Source organism: Condylostylus longicornis, unplaced genomic scaffold (genome assembly GCF_029603195.1).
Source record: "Condylostylus longicornis isolate FDR11 unplaced genomic scaffold, ASM2960319v2 ptg000162l, whole genome shotgun sequence".
NCBI classification, from domain to species: domain Eukaryota; kingdom Metazoa; phylum Arthropoda; class Insecta; order Diptera; family Dolichopodidae; genus Condylostylus; species Condylostylus longicornis.
The window spans coordinates 1,047,408-1,070,146 of NW_026578130.1; the positions used below are offsets into that span (position 1 = coordinate 1,047,408).

Sequence of the window (22,739 nt, forward strand, 5' to 3'; positions counted from 1 at the left end):
GAAAAACTGCGTAATACACCGAGAAAAAAAATCCTTCACAAAAAATAAATATAATTTCAGTACTTTTGTCACCTATTTTAAATGATTAAATTTTTGTCGCATTCCAGTAGATTCAAGGCTAAAATTTTTAAAAAATATTTAATAATATTAATTTATTGCATTAGTATTTAAGCTGCAAAACCATTCGTATACCAAGTTCTTTTTAATAGTATTCACAACTTATTAATTTCCCTTGAACTTTAACATATATGGAAAACTTTATTATGTGCTTTTTTAATCAAATGCAAGGCGCCATATCGTTTAAAAAACTACATTATTGTTCCATTTTAACATTTTACTTTCTTTGTTTTTGCATTTTCTAGTTTTGTGGTTAGCCAACATAATCTTATAAAAATTAAATTTTAAAATAATTATTGTTGTTTTAAAAATTTCATTTCGAGTATAATATTGCCACAAATGATATATTTCTAAAAACATTTTATAGCTAGAAAGAAAGAACACATAAAAATTAAATTTTATAGTTTTTTTTTTATTTAAAGTAATCGCTTTGGAAAAGCATTTATAAATTGATTTTAAAAGAAACCAATGAAAACCAAAACTGATATACTAAAAACACTTCAATAATTGATTATATTGAAAAAATCATAAAATTTGAAACGTTTATTCTATATAACCCGATTTGGAAATTGAATTCAATAACAAACAATTTGAAAGATAAGTAAAAAAATGTCTGATGTGATCAGCACATTACCGACCGCAAGGTGTAGTAAATATCCACTTACTGACAAGTTATTTCCTCAAAAACTTATTCTATTGTAAGCAAGAGCTTATATATGAAATTTTATAAAAATTCGCTATTTATTTTCGCTTAGTCAATAACAGTCGAAAATGTAATATCGGCCTATAGTAAAGATCCAGTTCCAACTTATGACATATAATCCCAAAAATTAATCAACCCATTACATCATACTGTAAGGTTAAGATACTGATCTGCACAGGCAGAATGTGAGACTGTCGGTATATCTGACATCTCTTTAATTTACGCTTACCTACCATAGACAGTGCGTTTCCACCAAAATTCGACATTCCAAATTTGATTTTATTACATAGCCTCAATTATTGTAGGCAATGCGATCGGTAAAAGACGAATAAATACCTCATTTGTATTTCTTTTTTTTTCTTATTTTGATTTTTAAACATTTTTTTAATTATCAACTTTGGTCGAATTAAAAAATCCTTCTCTTTTACGCCAAACAATAACGATTTATAAATAAACTTTTAATTCTTTAAACTTAAAAAAATTTTATTTTTTAATTTTCTTTTTTCCTCTCCTTTCTTAAAAATTTTATTTGTTGATTTCAATTTTCATTCACATTATAGCTTAAAGCAATTTTTAAAAGATTTACTTACACAAACTCACTATGTGATTCTAAATACACAAATCTATTGTATGGTTGTATGTTTATTTTTTTCTGGGAAATTATCTTTTTTATTTTATATATTATAAATCTAATGATTGCTTGAAGTTATTTGTTTTATCTAAGTTTAATTTACAATATCTATGCTTACATACAGTCAATTCTGGTTTTAAGAAAGATTTACTGAAATTCTGAAAATTGAAGGTTTAAATGCCGGAAGGTCAATATCAGGATTCCGTCTGAAGCCTAATTTTACGTACATACAATAGAAAACACACTATTTTTGTTTAGTTTGGCCCTCTGTTTTAAAATAAGCTGGTTTTTATAGTTATCGGACATTTTCAAATGTTTGATTGTGTTCGAACACCTTTATGTCTTTATGTTTTATTTCAATTTAAATATCAAATGTAAACCGAATTTATGTTAACTCCACTGTACTGCAAATGAATATTTAAATCAAATGTATATTGTCACAAGAAATGGAGAATTTCTGGCTGCTCCAGGTATAAACTTATATTGTCACATTGGTATTATAAATTTCGGATTTCATCTTTATAATGGCCCCGTTCTATTTAAGTTCTACTGTCATCAATAACAAAAAATGTTTGTTTATTTTTCTCATTAATCTTATATATGAAGTAGAAATGTGATGATCTTAGTATAAAATTGTTGTTTTCATCAAAAATTTTTTCTATTTGTATAGTTTTTCTCATTTTTTCTTTAAATTGAAACCAGCTCTTTGATATTAGATTTCATTGAAATAAAATACAAATAAAATGATATCCAAAAAGAATTGAAATTTTCTAAAATCAAAGAAAATAAACTTTTTAAACTGTGTAAAAAATTTCTATTATCAATTTAAAAGTTTCAATAGAATACAAATATTAACTGGACTTCTACATAATATGTCAGCTGAAAATGATTAGGTAGCAAACCAAATATTGAATAACTAATATAAAAGCACTTAATAATAAGTCTGCCGCGACATTTTCAACGTAAAACGTAACGATTTTAATCAAAAGCTTTGGTTCTGTTTTTACAACATAGTAGAGAGTAAGCCAGTACTTGAGAGGTGTCTGAGCGGTGATCAATTTCTCAATGGATGGCATATTTCCGGCAATGCTGTAAAACACTAGGGAATTTATAATTCGGTGGCAGTTTTTAGAAGCTGCCTCTCATTCTGCCACGTACTCAAATCATTGAGGCATGCGAGACTGATTATCATTCCAAGACAGAAAAGTGGACAGATAACCCGACACCCCAATGCATGAGGTTCGTTCGAGTGGTGGTTGTTCATTCCATACAATACAAGCTATATATGTACCTAGATGTAGAGGGAGCTTTCAGTAATGTTAGCTTACTTGCCCATTCAGTGATCTCTAGCTGGATATTGTCGATTCTGTATAAACAATTAGATAACTGTGATTTTAACGTAATAATTAAATGCAAAATTACTCAAATTTCAACACATTTTAAGTTTTTTTTTTCAATTTTTCAAGGAATTTCCTATACAACTTATACATATATCAAATACATACACATGTACATAAGTATAATATGAATGACAACTAAATTCCATAATTTCATATAAACGGTTCCTGTTTGTTTACTTTTTAATTGGGTTGGTAAATAAGCATTTAATATGATCAATTTTAAAGAAATTTTAGGAAAACTTACATATTAATTATTTTTCTTTGTTTTTATGGATTTTAAATTGAAATTCAAAACTTTATTTTAAATATAATTATTTAAAATTATTTTTTTTTTGTTTATCACCATCGTTGGTTTTAATTACAGACATTAGATTGAATTTCATTCTACATAAATTATTATTGATATACAAACAATATTATTGTGATATTTTATAGTTCATATGAATATATACATACATACATAATTATAACTGTGAACTCTTAATTTACATTTTATAAAAGAAATTATTTAATTATAATATCAAAAAAATTTTAATAATAATGGAGCCCGTCCTTCATTTTATATCAGCACGAATTATCTTAGAAATTATGTTGAAAAATTTATGTCCATTTTATAACACATGAAATAATATAAAATTGTTGGATGAATTTTGGCAATTGTACCTAATTGCACATCAACAACAAAACTCACATTATAACAAACGAAACATGTAAGAGCTAGCAACATATCTGAGAGTGTATTTATGCACGTTTGAATCGACAGATAGCTCTGTATATTTTAATTAAGAAAATAAATATAATTTGTAAGTTAGTTTTCATTCCTACAATAGTATAATAAGCATTTTCGTATAAAAAGTTATCACTTCTTTTATTGAACAACTAGCTCAGTCACGTATAAAAGAAACAAGTAAAAGAAAGCTGTTTTTATTTATTTGTTTTATAGTGCTTGAACAAATTTTATACAAAAATTTGTTCAGGTGTAAGCTTCCACTTGGTTACGAGTTGCTGGCTGAGAAATTTCTTCTTACTTAACCTATAACAAAATCCTAAACGTTTTCGAGATCCGAGGCCTCACAGGGATAATTTCCCGAAATTTACAGAAATATTTTCAATAATACTTCATATCACCACATTGTCGACTTTTAGCTTTAATATAATAGGGTTCGAAAAATTGATTTTATAGTGTAGGAGCTGTTATCTTAATTTTTATAAACACATAGATCAAATGTCAATGCACCATTCTAATTATTAAAACCAAATTATATTAAATATTCAATACATCCATACATATATAACGGGAATGCAACATTGTTACAAAAATTTAACACTATATGCGGTAAATAAAATATTTTTTTCCGAAAATTAAGTCAACCAAAAGAAATTTCTAACACTATTTTATAATATTCGGTTTAACATATAAACACCACCACAAAATATAATCCTAAATAATTTTTTCCACCAAAATATTGTCTATACGTAAATTGGTACATTCATATAGTATGTACCTTATTGTAGTGTAGGTACATATATATATATTTATACAAGCACTTAAATATGCCAGTTATAAAAATGTACACAGATTAGGATGGGCTTGGGAATGAAAATGATTAAGTTCGAAACATATTTTTTGTTTTGCATAAAAAAACAATATCATATATATATATATACAGGAAGTAACTATATATATATATATCTAAACATACCCACACATATTTATATATATATATATATATGTGTACATAGAGTTTATTTCATTGGAATTATTAAAAAACTTCATTGAAATTAATACTGAATATTTTGCCGTTGGAAATTTTTATGAATTCCCTTTAACTAATGATAAAAAAAAACTACTCTCTTTATGTCTGTATGTCTGTATGTATATCTATATAATATTATATTATGTCTAATCAGCTTATATTTCTTTTGTTTTCTAAATAATTCTAACTCTTTTCCTTTGTAATAATGCTTATTCTATATATGATCCCTTTATAATTCCCATCACTAATATTAAAACTAAGAAAAAAAAAAGTTTCCAATTACAAAAAAAAATAATAATAATAAAAAAACAATAAGTCTTTTTTTTTTTTGCAAATTCTATGGAATTTTAATAACAAGGAACCACTGGAATCCAGTTGCATTTAATATTAAATATATAAAGATATTTAAATTGTTAATATAAGATTTGGGTTTGTACAAAGTGTTCTCTGAAAAAAAAATATTTGAAATATTTCGAAGAATCCTTCTCAGTTTTCGCCTCTGCTTAAATATAACATACCTACACAATAATAACAGCGTGTATTGTCAGGCGAATTGTTTAAGTATTTTAGAATCAATTAACATGCAAATTAATATTGTACATTCTGACATGGAAAGTGCGGCTATCCAATTACTAAGCAAGATCCTCTTCATTTAAACAAGGAAAGGAGAGGAATGATGAGAAGTTACTGGGGACTATTTAGAATGTGTTAGTATGAGACACGTTAAATTATTGGATTAATTTAAAAAAAATTTAAACAAACACAAAAAAGAGTTGTGTCATAAGCTTCTGCTATATAAGCTGCAGATAATTGATATCTGTCGCATAATTTACTCATTCATCGGATGTCGCATCAGTCATCGGACAATAATATAGTGATTTGAGAACAAAATAAAAAAATAAATCGAAGTTTGACAAAGAACTCTATAATTGATCGCCTATCTGTTATATTTCGATTAATTTGCTATCGGTTTTCTTAGCCTCATCTATTACTTATACCGCAACTCAATTACTTCTCATCGTAGAGTAATTGAGTTGCGATTTAACGAAACATTAATTTTGTTATTATTATCTGTATTTTGTTATTTGCAGGCTTAACAATCTTAAATTTTCCTTACCTTGGGTTTACAGATTTCATTTCTCATCTCTTTACACAAATCGCTTTCCAAATCGTTTATACTCGAATCGTCCTTTTAGTTTACTTCCGATTTTACCTTCAGAGATTTTATTTTTGTTGTCTTTTTTAGGACTTTCTTTATAACCTTCAACAGTTTTTTCCCCCATAGGATGAGACCTTGTGACGCTGGAGCTCTTGCCAAACTAAGTGTTCTTTCTAATTTCGCTAAGTTTTCTTTTTTTTTTCATTGGCGACTCCTCTTAACGACATAAACATTCAGCCAAGCACTCGTCGACAGCCGGGGTCCCTACCGACACTTTTATAAATATTGCTATCGCATTTGTATTTGCATTATTGGACATTTCATATTATTTTATCATATATGCTTATTAACCCAAGCTGATTTAAGGCGAATTCATTGTGAATACCGAGTAATTTTTTTTTTTTAATATAAAAAATTCCCGTTAAATGGAATTATTTATAAATAGAATGTTAAACACTTAATTTATAAAATAGGTGGGAATTTCGGAGGAAATCGCTACGGGAATATTTTATTTCAATTTAGTTAGTAACACAATTTAAAGGGAATTCTGCTTTTAATAAGATAAACTAATCAATAGGACCTATAATAATTGCTCGAGACTTACAATACAATTAAAGTTCATCGCTATTTTCTCTCTTAACTTGTAACAAGTTATTCTGTTGTACAGGTGTAAAATGTATAATACATAATTGCGTCAAATGTAGGTATATAAAATAACGGTACAATCATGTTTTTTTAACAGCAACATAAAATAGAAAATGTTTAGTAATAAATAAATAGGCTCTATCTATGCTATTGCATTATCCTTTTGCAGAGGAAAAAACAAGCAAACAAAAAACACATAATATTTTAATACATGCTTTCTGATAATACCATAGATTTAAAAAATACAACAAATGCATGAATAAGTTTTTAGAAATTGTGTTTATTATGCATGAATTCTTCTCAGAATTAAATTTTTTTTTTATTAAATAAAATCCGTACAGGATATTTTTAGAAAAAAAAAATTTAAATTATAAAATTTTTTGTAATCATAGTATACGAAATTATGCTAAATATAATTTTATAATGAATAATTAAATTTGAGTTTGATTCAATTAAATTTTACTTAAATTTCATAAATAATCTTAATATTTAAGGACAATTTGTAACGCAAAATCTAGTGAATTTTTCTGTAAATTTTTCCGAAAAAATATCAAATATAAAAGGTTTTATTAACCACAATTCCCGTATACAACGATTGGTATGAAATTTAAGTTTTAAAAATAAATTCGTTAGTTACTCTTAAAGAATTCCCCATAAATTGTACATAAATTTAAATTAGCATGGTCCCCCATTCAACCATAGAATTTTTGCATGAAAAACATTCAAAATTCATAAAAGCTCCATTGCATATTCCTTCCAAGACAAGACGTTTGTCAAATATCTTACTAAAACTTTTGAAACACTCTTCATATCCAATTGAGCTTGTGCGTAAATTCCATCCAATGGGTGTTTTAATATTAATTATACTCGTATACGAACGTATATTTGCTAAGAAATAATCTTCTATCCGTTCACCCATTCGTTCCAACGATAGCTCAAAAACTAATTGAACTAAGATCACCATATTTTCACAAATGATTCATAAAAAGAAGTGTCGAAACCCTGTTTAAATTGGATGTGATCAGGGAAATAGTTTTGCTAACTGCCCCACAACTTGAAAAGTTATTTGATTATATCTCAGAAATTATTAAAGCTATAATACTGAAATTATACATTACACAAGCAAATATATTATTATTGAGGCTGTTATGTGTGAAAATACATACTTTAATGGTTATTTGGTTATATCTTCGAAACTACTTAAGGTACAGTACCGAAATTTTGTATAAATAAATATGGTAACATGGCCATATCATTAAGAGTTGTATTACAATTCCCACAATGTGTGCCAATTGTAATTACCACAAACCTTAAAATTATTTCTTCGTATAGGGGTATAATAACGTTGACAGGGTATAATAACGTCAACTATACTGTTTATTCTCGTTTTTTAATAATTTTGTATAAAATAAGCCCCTTTTATGAAAATCAATTCATTGTGTGAATATTAAAAATAATAAACATATTTCAAATTATTCAAAAAAAAAAAACATTTCACAGAAAGTTGTATAACATTTATTAAGAGTTTCTAATAACTCGAATATAGAAACGTTTAAAAAGTCATTAACCATTATTACAAGTTTATAATATATTTTAATAAAAAAAGACTGAAATGAAAGAAAATTTTTCATTATTAAATTGTAATATAATCGAGGTTAAACTTCTTTTATAACTATGAAATTTGAATAAAATTGCATTAATAACTACACAATTTCATTTGAGTATATGTATAACATATCCTTATACAAAGTTATGAGTTAAAAACTCCCATATCATATACAAGGCATGGCTGTATATCGTATTCAGTACTGTATGTGTGTGTATATGCACTACAATAAAACATAGAAACACAGAAAATCAATCTTTTATTTCTCATACACATAACCCGAAAAATTTCGTTTTAATTCAATCCCTATATAATCAACTCCAGGATATTTTTCTAGCACATTCAATATTATTCTGTATAATATAAAGGAACGATTTTTTTTTTAGTTCAAATACAAGAGCATAATATTTTGTGTATAACTTTGAACAGGAAATTAAATTATAAGTAAAAAATTTTGGAACATTTTCAAAGCGCAAAAAATCATTTTTTTTGATATTTTTGGTTTAACACTGTAAAGAGTGAGCATTTTATACAATATATGTAATTCGTATATATACAGGGTGATTGAGAAAGGTATACAACAACATATACCATTGGTTAGAGGATCGAAAATAAATATAACTTTTGTTCCGAATTTTCACGGATTTTAACGAATTTTCACGAAATTTTTACTTTTACAACTTATTTTGATTATAACATCTGTTCTGAAAAAAGTGGGAACTTCAAAAAAAACAGTTTGTTTACGAAGCTTTGTGTTCCGAAGATACATAAAATACAGAATCAAGCAAAATGTTTTTTGAAGTCCCCATATTTTTCAAAACGGAAGTTATAATCAAAAAACTGAGATAAGTAAAAATTTCGTGAAAATTCGTTAAAATCCCTGGAAGTCGGAAACCCTTGAGATTTGGCACTCAGTCTGAAACAAATGTTTTACCCATTTTCGATCCTGTAACCAATTGTATATGTTGTTATATACCTTTTAGAATCACCCTGTATACATGGAATTAAAATCAAATTAAAAAGCAAAAATTACTAAAGCAATACTGCGTGTCATAATTACGCTTACGGGGGTTATCGAACATAAAATTGTTAAAAATCGTATTTTAATGAAATTTTTGGTCAGACTTTTATATTAGATTGCCAATATTGTATATAGGTACTATATGAATTAACAAACATTGAGTGTTGATTTCAAAGACAGTGTAATTTGAATATAGTAATTAAAACTAGTATAACTAATAAAGCAATTTTCATAAGAATATATTTGAATTGTAAAAATCTATATACAGTTCACCATAGCGAGTTGATTTGTTGCTTAGAATAACCGGCATCGAATATACCCCAATTAGTACCATTATCATGTCGATTTGCTATATCAATACGTTGTGGAATTCACTTCTTATTTTAAGTCAAATTACAGGTTTTCGTTGATCAAATTCATGTTCTGCTCTCTTAAGAAATCGGTATATAAGTATATATATTAATCCTGAATAGTTTTCTACTTTTCTACCAAAATGTCTTCTAATCTATTTGTGTCAGCTTCTTCAAGTGACAATAATCCAATCGTCGAATTCTCAGCTATGCACTATAATATTTTAAGGAGTAAACTGTCTGGAGTTTTCGGAATTAAAAGTCACCAAGTTGATTATTTTCGTGCGAGAAATCACTATAGGAAATTCTTTCACTTTTGACATTTTATTGTATATATCGCACTCAATTAATCATATGCCATGCAATTTTCAGATAAATTCGTATTAATCTCATAAATAAGTGTACGAAATTCATTAAAAAACGCGAAAATATTGAATTTAAAAAAAAAAATTTCGAATTTAATTATACGTATATACACATAGAATTTTTTTAATAGGGAAGTACGAAAATAACATTACACACTCTCAAATATTCGTAAATACACACAATTACTCACATTTTCCTGCAAAATAACAATAAATACAAAATATTTTATTGTTCCACAATTTTTCATTTTTGTTGTTGTTTTCTCTATTATATGCATATTGTATGTATAAGTGAAAAGGATATTTGAATTTTTTTCTTATTTAAAAGCTAAAATTTTGTTTTCTTCTCCTGTTTTTCTTCTTCTTATTTTTGCTTTCAACTTCCTTTAAATTCTGTATTTAATCCTTTAAGTTCTTTTCTCAAGATTTTTTAATTTTTTCTTATTTTTTTTCAATAATATGACAAAATATCCTGGACATGTTTCAAGATTTCCAATAATATTATTAATATTTAATTTAACTTTTGCCCTAAATTTGTCATATTTATTTTATTAACTACATGTATACAAACACAAATATTTACACATATACATGTACATGTCCTTCTAATCTATGCATAGTATGTCAATTCTTATTTTGTCATATTCTTCCTTTTAATATTAACTTAACATGGCTATAGCTACATGGGTGTTTGTATATTGAAAAATTACACATAAATTACTCTCTTAAAAATTCAATGACCTTCTATGTAGATGACAAATCAATATTTAAAATGAAATTTTCATTATAAACTATTAAATAAAATTGAAAATAATATTTTAGATGGCTATATGCATATATATATATATATATATATATATGTATATATATAAGAGATATTAAAACAATTTACAAGAATGTTGCAGATTAATTTTGATCAAAACAACAGTAGCATTAGTACTTTTAAAATAAACAAATCCGAAAAGGAATTGCCACAATATTTATAAAAAAATCAATTTAATGTGGTCAAGACATAATCAACGGCGGTGTGTTTAATTTTCTGAATAATTTTTAGAAGTCCCAATTATTATTGTTCATATTTATAGTTTAAGGTTGCAAAAGATTATAAAATTTTTCTGTAAACACTTCATGTCGCACGAATTTTACGACAACTGTGGTAACTAGTCAAATATACCAACGAAAATATAAATTTTCTTCTTAGCACAGATGAGTTTTCCTGGAGTTCAATTTGTCTTGAAAAATTTATTTGTGTCCTTTATAATCTCAATTCAATTATTCAATTTCAAGAAATTGCGTTAATTATTTTCTTATAAATATATCTTATAGTTATATTGAAGCAAATTGTCATTCTAATTCTGCTAGCTGTCATTCTAATTTAAAACCGTCCGCAACTGTACAATTCTAATTGCTGAGGTAATGTCAGACCTGAATCTGATTAATCTGTCATTGAGCTGTCAGACAACTACATATAGTTAGTAGGTGCAAATTGCTTAAAATCGGCTCAAACGAAATTTACATGTACGAGAACGTAAACAAATTATGTCACACATAAATATAGGCAAATGAGTATTTCTGAAATAAGAATTTTGGGTGCCATTACAATACCTATCTTTTATTAGCTAAAAATATGCAATGCGATTGGTAAAAAATAGAGATTTTTTAAATATCGTAAAATTATTGTGCATTGACCTAAAAATGAGTTCATGAATTATTATTAATGGGCAATTTTATATAGATTACTTTGTTTTTTGTTTTATTTTTCTTTTAAATATAATTTTCTAGTGTATACACTCTTTGACGTATTTCCAAATAACATTGAAAACTATAGAATATTTTTCCCCCAAAAATTTCTCATTACATTCCATATACATATATATATACTATATAATTTCAAACATAATACACACACATATATATATATATATATTAAGTATTATTTTATATATCAAATGACATTGTGTATTATAATTGTAACATGTGTTAAAGTGATTTATGATTCTAATATCTTAAAAATTTTGGATCAAAAAATTATTTCCAAGAATTTTCCAATATTATCATAAAATCCTATAGTAATAAGAATTCATTGCAATATATACTTATGTATATATATGGAGTACATAATGTACGCAGATATAGAAATGTATTATGTATTAACAAAATTGTTCTATTTTTAGTTAAAATCAGAAACATTTAGAAATTGTTTCAATTTAGTTGTTGTTTACTATACCCAGATAATTGAAAAACAAAAAAATATTTTCCTTTGATTTCTGAGTTTTTTTCTTAAATGCTATATAACGTAAATTATTTCATTATTATTACACTACATGACGATTATTATTGCACACCTTTGTTCTCTATGTGTATAAAGATTGTAAAACCAAATATGAGCTCACTAAATATTTGTTTTTTGCTCCGAATTTAATTGCTTTCAAATTTTAATTTTTAAGTTTTAATGGTGTCCAATTTAAATTTTTTATCACTTTGAAATAAGTTCATCAACACATCGGAACTTATACATAACACGAATTATTTTTATGACAGTTCTATCAAATAGATGCCAAATAATTTGTTTTTGTATTGAAAATAAATTCATATATACATATGTTCTCAATTCTATAATCTAATATATACATACTCGAGTAACTTGAGAACATGTAATATGTATTCATGTTCTCATATTACTTAAAGTTCTAGCACATTTTTTTTTTTCATTTCATAGATAACTTAGGTAAATATACATACGTCACTTGTTAAGATTAAGATAAAAATTGTTACCAGAATGATTTTCTGAATTACAATAAAAATTTTCCTAAAAAATTTCCAAATGTTATTCGTTTTTAAACCTCACCATAACAAAAACTGCTTTTAAAACCATTCAAACTGCCCATAAACACAAACACATACAATTATACAACAGAAACACAGACAATTTAAAATTTTTTTATTTTCGTATTCTTTTTTTTTTACTTTCAAATTTATATTTTGTTTTTTCTTCTCTCTTTCTATTATTTTATTTCTCCAAAATTAAATTCCCATTTTGACACACAAAAAAAAATTATTTTTTTCTTTTATATTTTTCCTTTCTAATTATCAAAAGAATTTAAAAAAAAAACAAAAAACAAAACAAATTTCCAATTTTTCTCCAAAAGTTTTTAATTTTTTTTTTCATTTTCACCTTTTTTTTGTTTCTTTTGATTAGCCCTAGGCGTAGAAGTATTAAATATAGATGAGCTTAGTAGTTGTTGTACGTATTATTTTTGCACGATTATAATAACAGTCATTACAGTTTCACCAACACAAAAATAAAAAAAAAAAAACAAAAAAAAAAAATTTATCAAAAAATATTTTTTTTTTATTATTTTTTTTAGAATTTTTTTTTGATTATGAAAAAAAAAAAATTTCAATGAACTTTATTTTAATTGTTCAAGTTTATTCATTCCCAGCCCTATCTAAACTAGTTACATCATTGAAAGAAACGGAAACATTATCTAGTGAACAGGAAATAGATTTTTTGAAAACATTATTGGAATCAAAAGAATTAAATGCCCTGGTTAATGTACATAGTAAGGTAGCAAAAGTATGTAAAGATGATCGTTTAGCACCATTACTATCATCATCATCTCAGGTAAAGTATTAATGTACATTATATATATATATATATATAAGAAATAAAACTAAATTAATCAAAAATTATTATTTTTTGTATATATAAAATAATAAAATACAAAGGTGTTACATGAGGTACTAGAACAATTATCACAACGATGCCACATATCACCGATGTGTAAAGAGGCGTTTCATTTATTACAGGATCCGCATTTGCAAGTAATTTATATATATATATATATGTATATATATTAAACATATATGTATAGTATATTATTTAAAGACACAAATCTGTGGTCATATGGCAAAATTACATAAGTTCGAACTTTACGCGAAATTAAGATATTAAATGGTATACTGGATTAAATTGATTCAAACACAAAAGTGATATTATATATGGTATTCAAGTATTTTGTCGTATATTTAAATTTAAATTGTCGTATCGAGAAAAATCTGGTTTAATTCGGACAATTCTAAGCTGAACTGAAATTAAAGTTTCATAAAAAATTTAGACGAATTAGTTTTTTTTTGAAAAACATGTCCATAATATGATTTCGAAAATTTGCAATAATCTCTATTGACAGATAACTTGAGTTCCGTTTTTATTTTTAAACAAGCATTCTATGATGATACAACTAACTGGGTTTTATTCTTCTTACTCCACATGAGAGCATTAGAGTCTTCCGTTCGACTTTTAACTCAAGCCTCAATTTCATAAGTTATTGGACAACTACAAGACTGGTAACTAGCCTGTCATAGTTTTCTTCTTTTTCTTTTTATAAAACTACGTCCAGTTGTAAACAGTACCTTCCTCGAATTAGCTTGTCCAGCACTCTCGCCGTCTTTTTAGAGAGTCAGAGGGAGAATGACCTATAGGATCAACACAATGACATTGTGGTGTGTTGTTAAAGACGGTCTAGCCCAATAAACTGCATCTTACACATCAAATTGTTTTCTGAAGTTGGCGCTTCTTACTCAATCTAAGAGAGTTTTACCAGTTATTAACCACAAGTAGTTCGAAGTAGCCGCTTGGTTGTTGAGATATCTACTCGACATTCTAGACCATAAGTTAGAATCGGTCTTATGCGCAATTTATATATTCTAACTTTCCCATGGTTGTACTTGTTCAATATGGATATATGGGTAATTAATTTTATATTAACATTCTATTTTATAATATTGTCAATTAAGCTATGACGCGTCATAACCACATTCAGATTTTAAAACACATAAAATAATACATTCGAAGTAAAATTTAAATTTTTAAACCTCTTTTACATTCAAAACTACAAAATCTAACTTAAGTAGTTTTGCCTAGTTGCCACAGAAATATTAATTTCGTTTATTTTAACTTATAATAAATTATATATAAGATTTTTCTATATTGTACTATGCAGTTTATAATTAATTATCAATTTATAAAACAATATAGTTTTGCACCACAAATATTAATATTAATTTCTCAAAATAAACTCTCATTTAATTGATATCACATTTTTGATTATGAATTTTAATTAAATTAAAAGTCATCATATATATATATATATATACAATATACATAATTAATATATAATTGATGACATATGAGAAATTTCAGTAAGCAATAATTTTCCAAAAAAAAAAAAACAAAATTAATTAAATTTCAACAGAAAATCGTAATTAAATTATAAATTTTTTTTAAAATCAATTAATTTCAATTAACTGGAAATTTAATAAAAAAAATTAATACAAATGCATTAACAGTAATTATAATTACAAATGTAATTTGTACACAAACATATTTACATTGATTTTAATAAAAGCCTTTAAATTTTAAAGTAACCACAATTTTTTAATAGTTAGTGATAACTAGTTATATGTATATACAAAAAAATTGCATAAGATTAAGGGGCCTTTGAGGTATAAGGTTATGTTTATCGAAAGTTCATTTTATTATTGGGGCTAATTGAATTTTATGAAGAAAAAATTTTAATATTATAATTAAATTTTAATATTTTTGGTTATTGTGTGTGCCACCACTCATATATTCAAAAATATTATTTAATTATTTGTAATTAAATAAAAAGAAACTGTATAATTATTATATATGTATATATGCATACGCATAGGGGTGATTGTTTAAGTTCTATAGAACTTGACATTGTAGAAACTTGATATTGTGGCTTGCACCCTTATATCACCGATAGAGGGGCAAGATTTAGGCAGGTGCCATAAAACCCTAAAAGCAAATTCAAATATTTCAAAAACCCCTCCGTTAGTTTTATCAAAGCAAAAATAGGATACCCTATAATTTATATTATAAACTTTTTTATTGAATTTTTTATAAATATTGACAAAATGTGCACGTCGTATGCATATACACATATTAACTATATTTTACATATATAATATAATATTAAATTCAATTAAAAGTTAAATTGATGCCAAACTGAATAATTAATTTTTTTTAATTTTTTTTAATCCTTTTTTTTTTCTTTTGTTTTTTTTTTTTTTTATTTTCTTATAATGCTCTCAATTTTCAATATACTGCACTTATTCACATCCACATATAAACAAAATATATAATATATATTTAGAGCTTATTATTTGCCCATGATGCTATTGCTCAAAAGGATTTTTATCCACATCTCCCTGAAATACCAATGGAAATGGATGAAGATGAAGAAACAATAAAAATTGTTCAATTAGTTAAAAGCAATGAACCATTGGTAAGTTTAATTAAATTTCCAAAATTATAATAAAAATATGATATTTGTATACGCATATTAAAAATACTATTACACACTACAATATGTGTGTGTGTGTACTAATTATAATGGTTATTGTTCACATAAGATTTTTAACTGTTCAATTATTAAAAGGGGTGAAAAGAAAATGGAAGTCAAAATTAAATTAAGGTTATAATTCGATTCAAAATAAATTCTGAATGGAATTTTTTAATGCTTCTCTCTACAGATTTAAGTAATTTTCAGAAAAAATGTAACACCAAATCAATTTAAATTAACAAGTTTTCATTAACAATGTACAAAATTAAAGGAATACATTCAGTGTTGTCGTGAAGATCAAATTTTTGCGGAGCATGTAACATTAGTTTTTATGTTTAAGTATTGATGTTCAATATTTCAATTACGGGAACGGTCAACCACATTTAATCAGTTGCTCAATATATAATAATTATTAAGCTAAACACACTATTTCCAAATTAAATTTCTGAGTTTGTTAAAATTCGACTTTGACTACCCATATCCCCCTACTCGACAAACCATAAATATCTTATGTGAAACAACCTGATTAGTATTTATCTGCATAAAATATTATTGTATATTTACAAAAAGAAAAAATAATAAATTTTATATTAAGAATAATATTTAAAGAGAATGATTTTTCACTAAAAACAACAATAAATAATTTTAATTAAAATAAATATTACCAATTTTAAATATGAAAACTATACTATTATGATAATAATAATCAGTTTATCATTCAATCATTTTAAAAAATTTTAAATACAACACATTTATCATTTATTTTTTATAATATTTATATTTTATAACTTTGTTTATGACTTTTTATTATATTTAATTATAAACTCTCATATTAATTAAACAAGTATATTATTATATTAATAAGTATTTTAGAATAGATAAAAATAAATTATAATGGTCAATGTAATTTAATTACTCAAATTTTGATTGACACATCATCCGTGTAGTATGAGTGAAACTTTAATATTCAGTATAAATTGGAACACTTAAGTTTTAGCTCTTGCAATTTGATCTTTTACCGATAGTCGGGGAGGGGGTAACAGGTAACAGTTGATAGTTAACAGTTAATAGATGATATTTGACACGTGATAAGTGACAGGTGTTATTTGACAGATGACATTTGACAAGTGACATTTGACAGATGACATTTGACAAGTGACAGAAGGCAAGTGACATTTGACAGATGACAGATGACATTTGACACATGATAGTTGACAGGTGACATTTCCCAGTCGACAGTTGAAATTTGGCAGGTGAAAGGCGACACCGGATAGCTGTCAGTTCACATTTGACAGGGGGGCAGATGACAGATGACAATTGAAAAAACACAATTTTTTAAAAATATTTAAAATAAACAAAACTTTTGATTTATGTTTGCAATTTAATATTAATATTTAATTTACATTGACTTTATTAATCAATTAATAAAAACCATTTTTTTTTTTTATAAAAATTTGATAGAAAAATTTTTAAACTTTTTCTGCTCTCATTCTTTTTTTTCTCATCACCTTTACAACATGATTACTATGTGATTACATTATTTAATCTATTTTTTTTTTGCGATTTTAATTTTATAATTAATTAGAAATTTTATGTTATTATTTATTTTTAATACTCTTAATTTGATCGTATTTATTCAATAATTCAATCTTGATTTATATGAAAACCAAAAAATTATTAAAGAAAAAAATTTTTTTTAATATATAGGTACATTTAAGTATTTTTTTTTCTAATTCATAAATTAATAGCATTATTCAAATTAAATTTTATTTTAAACTACACATTTTGTCCAATTTTATAACCCTTATCAATTATATAATCAGGTTGAATTAGCATATAATAAAATGCAATTAAAATTCTAAAACTAATTAGACAAATATAAGTTATTTATAATCATAAATTTTTGATTACATTTCTTTGATTACTTTTATTTTCATTTAAATACATTATTTTTAAATAATGATTTTAACACATTTTATTTTGCATCATAAAAGTTGCATATTTGAATTTTAAAATTAATAAATGGAGTCTAGACTTAATATAAGGTATAATGAAATAAAAGTGTATTGTACAATAATTAATTCTAACTATACGAATTAGATACAAATCAGGAAAACCATAATATAAAAATTAATTAAATATCTTCGAAAAAATTTATATTGTATACAACTTTGTTTCCTGATTTGTCCTATTAAAATTGCTATATTTTATTAGAAAAGTATTTTTTTTGGTTTTCGTATAACAAAATACTTCTCATTTTATTACTTTCATCTCAAAACAAAAAAAAATTTCACTTCATATCTCTTATAAATATGTTTACATATATATGTATATATTTGTATATTATATATGTATATATACAAATATATTTTGTTATTAAAATTATATTTTAATAGCCTTTGATTAAAGAGAATACTTTATATTTATATTTTTAAAGCGAGATTTTTTTTATTATTAAAATTAAGACATGTTCTTGAAAATTTATTTTAATTGTGAATTTTAAATTAAATATAAAATCAATTTTTGAATTAAAGATATATCAAATATAATATTATTTAATGAAAAAATAATGTTCTATTTATAACAGATTAATAATAATATTACGAAATGTATATTTTTCATGCATAATGTATTTTAATGAATAAGTCATATACAAATCAAATTTCATATGCCTATTTCTTAATTATTCACAATCACCCTTTAAAAATATCTGACAATTATCTGAACTTATGCATACATACGTGTATGCGTTTTTGTATATAATTTCTTAAACAATTTGAAATTCGAAACACATGTTTTATTTTTGTCTTTAGCAATAAAATTAAAATAATAAAAAAGAACTAGTATAGAAGCAATAAAAATTTTCAATTTCAATTTCATTTTCAATTTATTTTAATTTACTCAAAAAAAACTCGCTCGTACAGATACAGCGATATTAAAAATACCACATCATATACTGCGTAACTCGAAATTTCTAAAATGTTGATGGGACATTAAAAATTATTCGATTTTATCATTATTATGCATGCAGTACATTTCCGACAACTCATTTCGTTTTACGAAATTAATAATAATAATAATAATGATTATAGTAATTCTCTGAAATATAAAAATGTTGCTACTACTCGCCAGATTTCGTTTCAATCAAAAAGTCAATTTTTGTACAAATTTACTGCCGTTGTACGGTGTTATATGCGATACGAGATTATACTTCATAAAACGACATGCTTTTTATGAAATATGTAATTCTCTTTAATCAAAATTGGTAAACTATTCAAGAACTTTAAAAATATAATTTTTTTTAAAAAAAAAAATAAAATTATTTTAATAAAAGTTTTAAGAAAATTAATGAAACAAATTCATATAAAAAAAAAACAACAAAAAATTCAAAATTATTTATATAATTATTTAATAACTTACTTTGCTGCATTTGACATAAAATTTAGTCAGGAGCAATAAGTGCGGAACCAATTGTTGTAAGTAAAATTATCGTTGTGCAGAAAGTAATCCAAGCAAAAAAAAAAATTCAAAAAAAAAAAATTAAGCATATTTTTAGGCCCATTTTATTTATGTTAGAATTTTTTTTTCTTATTTTAAAATTTTACTTTTCTTTAAAAATATTTTTTAATTCTAAAAATTTTCCAAAAAAAAAACATTTTTCTTTAAATTTATACTTTAAAATATAAAAATTTCTTAAATTTTTTTTAACAAAAAAAAAACAAAAATTTAAGTAATTTCTTTTTTTATCTAATAAGCACCCTGTTTCTTATACAAATATTTTATTATTATATTACTATATTATAGTCTGTGTTGTGTTTGCACCTTTTTATATTTTTATTATTCCAAAAAAAGAAAAACCAAAAATTTTCTTTAAATTTTTATCCTTATATTATAAATTAAAATTTTTAAAAAGTTAAAAGCAAAAAACTTATTAAGTTTTCAAAACAAAAAAAATATTATTTTACAGGGTGCCACAATTAAAACTGATGAAGAAACAGGGAAAATTGTTATAGCAAGAATAATGCATGGCGGTGCTGCTGATAGATCTGGTCTTATACATGTTGGTGATGAAGTAATTGAAGTAAATGGTATTAATGTTGAAGGTAAAACACCAGGCGATGTTCTTACCATTCTTGTAAGTCTCATTTTATATTACACACAATAAATATGTTAACATTTTTTATTTAATATTCTTATATACAAGTTAAAATATATGTGCAGGCCTCCCTTCCTTCTGGAGCGAAATGCGACCTTTACTGGCGGGACACGAAGTTGTAATGTTTAGTAGAAATAGGTTTTTTACTTCTCAATAAAATATCGACTGCATAAGTTGGGGAAGTCGGGCTCCCCTTGTGAAGGTTTTATGTGGGCAATAATGAAACCACCATACACATTCTGTCCGATACTCTCTGTCCGACGTCGCAATTGTTTAAAGCGGGGTTTTCTAAGCATTTAGAAACTGCTGTCCAATTCCCTTAGAGAATTCCAGCTTCATACTTGGAACAGAAATATAATAAGCGGAAATGCTACAAGAAATCGCGAATAATTGCGGTGACCCTGGAAAGATATTCCGTTACCCAATTCGTTCCACTAAAAAATCTACAATTTAATACATGTCATGTTTATGTTTAAATCCAATGCGGACTCGAACCACTTTTTCAAAGAAATGTATACCTCATGTGAAACCCGAAAGGATATCGTAAGATTTCTGGAAATATTTTTACATATACCGTTACACGTTTGGAATACGAACGCCAAACGCTTTTATATATTATTTTTACAAAAAAGTGTCACATTTTAACTTATTTCTTCCTGGAACTGAAATTTATAAAAAATTTTATAAATAATTTTATTTTATTCTGACCAAAATAAAAATAATTCTTATTTTATGGACAGCAAAATTCCGAAGGAACAATAACATTTAAATTAGTACCATCAGATGGTAAATCAGGTCAAAGAGAGAGTAAAGTGCGTGTACGTGCATATTTTGATTATAATCCAGAAAATGATCCATATATACCATGTAAAGAAGCGGGTCTTGCATTTCAACGAGGAGATATTTTACATATAGTAGCACAGGTAAACTAAAATTGATATATTGAAATAGCATTTTGGTTTAATCAGTTTTGTATCATAGATTTATTAAGACTAGTTTTCATTAATATATAAAATTTTATAGGATGATGGATACTGGTGGCAGGCTCGTAAAGAATCTGAAAGGACTGCACGTGCTGGACTTATACCAAGTAGAGCATTACAAGAACGACGAATAATTCATGAAAGAACGCAAAAAGAAGCTACAAATACTAATGCAGAATCTAAAAGTATGTTGAAAAAAATTTAATTTTTGTAATGATTTCCCAATACAAAAATCAGATTCCTTAATAATCAAATTTTAATTTAGTCCCAATCTATAACCAGAACCCGCCTAACATAATATAAAAACTCTAAACTAAAAATCATTTAAATATTTATAATTCTTAAAATTTCCCTTACTATCTATTTTCATATACGTACTTACATGAATAATCATTAATTCCTTCCACATAATCAAATGGTCATCATCAATAATGTATAAAATAATCATCATCTGCCATTTAAAATGTTTAATAAAATATCATAAAACTTCTCGACATAAAATTACAATTGTGTGTGTGTATATAATGAAAAAATTATGCAATTAATAATCATAACTTGAATTTATTAACATCTTTCGCTAATGTACTTTCATTTTTAAATAATCGTGTCATCGCACTTAAATAAAAAAAAAAACAATTAACATAATTACTAAAATAAATATAATCACATCATAAATCATATTAATCATGTAAAAAAAACATTAAATAAAAACAAAAAAAAAACATCAAAAGCTGATGGTTCCTGTGCATCCATTTGTACTACCCCACCTGGTTCCCCGAATTTAAATAGTAATAGTACATGTCGTGGACCAAAAACTAAAAAAATTATGTACGACTTAGATGAAAATGATGATTTTGATCGTGAAATGATAGCCACCTATGAAGAAGTAGCCAAATTATATCCTCGTCCTGGTATTTATAGGCCAATAGTATTAATTGGAGCGCCCGGCATTGGAAGGAATGAATTAAAGCGAAGATTAATTGCAAGGGATCCGGAAAAATATCGTAGTCCAGTTCCATGTAATATATGTATTATATTATTTCTTTGCCATTAAATAATATATTTTAAATTTTAAATAAATTTAATATACATTTTTTTTTTTTTTAGATACAACTAGATCAATGCATCAAGGTGAAGTTCCTGGTCGTGAATATATATTTGTTTCACGTGAAAAAATGGAAGCTGATATTGCTAATGGTAAATTTATAGAACATGGTGAATATAAAGGACATTTATATGGAACATCAGCTGAAAGTGTTAAATCAATTGTAAATGCTAATTGTGTATGTATTTTAAGCCCACATTATCAAGCAATAAAAGCCCTCCGAACAGCACAATTAAAACCATATATTATTCATATAAAACCACCAAATTTTGATGAATTAAAAGCGACAAGAACAGCAGCACGTGCTAAATCAACATTTGATGATACAAATTCAAGAGGTTTTACGGTAATTTATTAATTTTTATATTAA

General features: G+C 25.2%; 1 protein-coding gene across 12 annotated transcripts in view; it reads left to right on the forward strand.

The window, feature by feature from the left end:
• The window catches only part of LOC129616063 (MAGUK p55 subfamily member 7), a 65,477-nt gene that overhangs the window by 42,243 nt on the left and 495 nt on the right, over positions 1 to 22,739 (forward strand). For 3 of the 12 annotated variants that reach the window (XM_055531520.1, XM_055531521.1, XM_055531522.1), the window contains 10 exons: positions 12,954 to 12,998; positions 13,198 to 13,379; positions 13,484 to 13,579; positions 15,937 to 16,068; positions 19,572 to 19,601; positions 20,093 to 20,260; positions 21,022 to 21,204; positions 21,305 to 21,449; positions 21,996 to 22,283; positions 22,372 to 22,715. In XM_055531520.1, coding sequence (XP_055387495.1) covers positions 12,954 to 12,998; positions 13,198 to 13,379; positions 13,484 to 13,579; positions 15,937 to 16,068; positions 19,572 to 19,601; positions 20,093 to 20,260; positions 21,022 to 21,204; positions 21,305 to 21,449; positions 21,996 to 22,283; positions 22,372 to 22,715 — 1,613 coding nt within the window. Of the gene's footprint in view, positions 1 to 12,953; positions 12,999 to 13,182; positions 13,380 to 13,483; positions 13,580 to 15,936; positions 16,069 to 19,571; positions 19,602 to 20,092; positions 20,261 to 21,021; positions 21,205 to 21,304; positions 21,450 to 21,995; positions 22,284 to 22,371; positions 22,716 to 22,739 lie in introns of all 12 variants that reach the window. The other 9 variants (XM_055531518.1, XM_055531519.1, XM_055531525.1 and 6 more) reach the window with 6 other exon arrangements.